The 3,172-nt window shown below is 45.5% G+C and overlaps 1 protein-coding gene across 1 annotated transcript; it reads right to left on the reverse strand.

Moving 5' to 3' along the window:
- On the reverse strand, positions 1-1,716 carry LOC129755752 (cystathionine beta-synthase-like protein). Its single transcript, XM_055752380.1, has 4 exons — positions 1,610-1,716; positions 648-1,548; positions 255-583; positions 1-191 (listed from the first exon to the last, which is right to left on the reverse strand). The coding sequence occupies exons 1-4, from the start codon at positions 1,659-1,661 to the stop codon at positions 82-84; spliced, it is 1,392 nt and encodes a 463-aa protein (XP_055608355.1). The 5' UTR covers positions 1,662-1,716; the 3' UTR covers positions 1-81.
- Between the last annotated feature and the right edge of the window lie 1,456 nt (positions 1,717-3,172).

Genomic DNA, 3,172 nt, shown 5'->3' on the forward strand with positions numbered 1-3,172 from the left:
TTTGTTTAAAAAGTGCAATTTTTTTCTGTTTTACATTTTGTTTTACATAATAATTTTCCAATAGTTTTGTGGTCATGCAATCTAGGCTCCATTCTGCGCACTTTCGGCGGTGGAGATAAAGTCCAGAATGTCTCGCTGTGTTAAAATTCCGACAACCGATTCCTGCAGCTGGAAGTTCTCCCCATCGACAACTACAAAATAAGAAGAAAAACAATTACAAACATTGTTTTTTAAATAAGATTTCAGAGCCTTACATTTCTTCTGCTTCTGCACCACTAGCACGAAGGTGTCCTTCTCGAGAATCCTCGACACGTGTCCAATCGCATCGGAACGATCGACCTTGACGAACTGCTTAAAGATGGCTCGACTCACCGGATCGCTCAGTTTGGCCAGTTTGTTTAGCAGTTTTCCCATCACATTCGGAAGGTAGACCATTCCCTTGATGGTTCCATCGGCTTCCACGACCGGAAGTTGGTTGATTTGGGATTCTTTCATAATTTTCACCGCTTCCTGTATGCAAACGTTCGACTGAACTGTGATCGGTGTGTTCAGGGTCAAGGTTGATACGCTGGTGTTCCACCATCTGTTGAAATAGGGGTAGGGTAGAGAAACTTTGATGAGTTAGGGTAGAGGTAGACTTCACTTACTTGTGATTATGAACGTTTTGGGATTCTTTGAACTTCCGGGCCTCCATCCAGTTGTCGGAAACAAACTTGGTCAGATAGTTCCGGATGTTATCCGGTAGGATGACGACGCAGTTCTGACCTTCCTTCAGGTCCTTGGCAGCCTCGAGGGCAACGGCAACATTTCCTCCGCTGCTTCCACCGCACAGAAAACCCTCTTCCGCGATCAACCTTCGAGCCATGGGTAGAGCCACCTTATCGTTGAACTTCATCCATCGATCAACGACCGATCGATCGAGCACCGTTGGGATGAAGTCGTACCCTACTCCTTCAACCTCGTAGAACGATACGTCGGATTTGTTGAGCTCGTCTGGGAGGGCCAAAATGGAACCTTCCGGATCGGCACCTACGATCACGCATTCCGGTTTCTTCTCCTTGATCTTCCGAGCGATACCGGCAGCCGTTCCACCAGTGCCAGCTCCAATGACAACCATATCTACGTTTCCTCCAAGCTGATCCAGAATCTCAGCTCCAGTTCCATCGTAATGGGCCAACGGATTCCCGGCATTGGTGTACTGGTTCAGGACGATCGCGTTCGGGATTTCCTTGGCCAGTTTCTGGGCTACTGCGATCAGCCCTTCCGGACTGTCGAAGGCGGCTTCCGTTGGAGTACGTATCACATGAGCCCCCAAGGCCTTCAACGTGTCGACCTTCTCGTTGGACATCTTCTCCGGCATCACGATCAAGCACTTGTAGCCCCGAACTGCGGCACCCATGGCCAGTCCAATTCCCGTATTTCCCGAGGTTGGTTCTATGATCGTACATCCAGGCTTGAGCAATCCCTCCCTTTCGGCTTCCTCGATCATCCGCAGTCCGATACGGTCCTTGACCGATCCACCTGGGTTCAGGAACTCACATTTTGCATCTACAATGTGGAGCTCGTTAGAAGTTTCGGTCAAGTTGGACTAGGATTCAAAGATACTTACAAAGGTTACATTTCAGTCCAAAGGATTGCGGGATTTTGTTCAGTTTTACCATCGGAGTGTTTCCGATGGCTTCCAAAATCGTCGGCAGGACTTTGGGGCGATCAACTCTGTAAAAGAAAAAAAAAGTATAAATATGTTATTCTAAAAAAGTTCTCGACGTCTTGGATTAGCAACCTTGTGGGAATCTATCTGTTTCGGGGTCAAGGTTCCCGCGACACCTGAAGAGGTACGACGCGCGTGGCGTACGAGCCTTTTCCCTTTCTGATAACATTGAATTTGAATCTTACACGCTTCGCGGTTGGTCGTGCGCATCGTCAGATGAAACTACGTAGGAGCGATAAGCGCGCTAGGTAGGTAGGTTCGCTTTCGATTATGTGAACTCGAAAAACCGCGTGGTCGAGCCAGCAACAATCAAACGGTTGATAAGGGTATAACTGGTGAGGTTGTGGTTTCCGGGTGTCAAAATAAAATTTGGACGAATTTTGTTCGACAAGCGAAAATTTTCGGCTCAGCAGCTGATAATGTAGTAAATATTGTTGAATAACCAGTTATACTAATCGGAAATTACTCGAAAAAAACTTCGTTTTGGTTTTACTTAACTTCCAATTTGTTATCTCCCACTGGTCGCGGTCGGAATTGATATTTTTTCTGTTTATGTTGTTGCCAAAATATGATTAGCTCAATTCAGAAAAATAAGCTCAAATGACTAATCGTGACTGATAGTAGTGTTTTTGTTGAATAAACCACTCTATTTTGAACCAATTGCGACGAAGGGCTACTGCCTGTGAATGATGATCACACATGTTGTTTAGCGCTGCGCGAATTTCTGTCCTCAGAATTTCAATATTACATCAGAACAGGTCCAGTGCCCCGATAAGGGATTCCTTCTTAATTCGACGTAATAATTTCGAAGAGAAATCTTTGAACCCATCATGGGCGCGAATAACCACACCCATAGAAGAGGTTGCAAAAATCCAATGCCTATTTAGCACATCTCTGTGCCGATAATGCGCTGAAATGTGCACTGTGCCGAAGATGATATGTTTGAAAAACCGTAACTGGCATAAGGACTCGGCTCCCAACTAAAATGATGACCACTACATTCAAGCAAAACAAGAAAAACATTTTATGGGATTTCGTTCCTATTGGATAATTCATCCCAGAAACAAAAAAATAAAAATATAAACTACAACGGCCGTAGGGAGAATCGAACTGAAATCACCAACCATATGGTCTTACCAGACCGACATCTTAACCAGTGTACTAATTGAACTTCATGCAGGAAGAGGGATATTTGTCATAGGCATTCTGCCACCGATCAATCACAAAAGAAACGCTCGACAGTGGCTTCCCGGCGTTTGGCCTCCTTTCAAGGTATTCATTTGTCTTGCGTTGGAAACGGGAAAGGGAACGGGAGTGGAGGAAACGGGAAACCCATTGAATGAGAACTGTGCTTTGCTTACTGCCTGCTATTACATACACACGCTACATATACACAGCTGCTAAAGCCGGGCAGCTTGGCCGGTGCTTGTTTGCCGGTGAATTGAAGGAATATATTCTTGT

This window comes from Uranotaenia lowii, chromosome 3 (genome assembly GCF_029784155.1).
Source record: "Uranotaenia lowii strain MFRU-FL chromosome 3, ASM2978415v1, whole genome shotgun sequence".
In the NCBI taxonomy this organism is placed as follows: Eukaryota; Metazoa; Arthropoda; class Insecta; order Diptera; family Culicidae; genus Uranotaenia; species Uranotaenia lowii.

Bases quoted from the DNA above. Each gene is read 5' to 3' on its own strand.
- LOC129755752 (XM_055752380.1), bottom strand. From the start codon at position 1,661: ATGGTAAAACTGAACAAAATCCCGCAATCCTTTGGACTGAAATGTAAC. The intron at 584-647 runs GTAAGTGAAGTC...CTATTTCAACAG, and splicing joins CAAAACGTTCATAATCACAA to ATGGTGGAACACCAGCGTAT. The intron at 192-254 runs GTAAGGCTCTGA...CTTATTTTGTAG, and splicing joins GGTGCAGAAGCAGAAGAAAT to TTGTCGATGGGGAGAACTTC.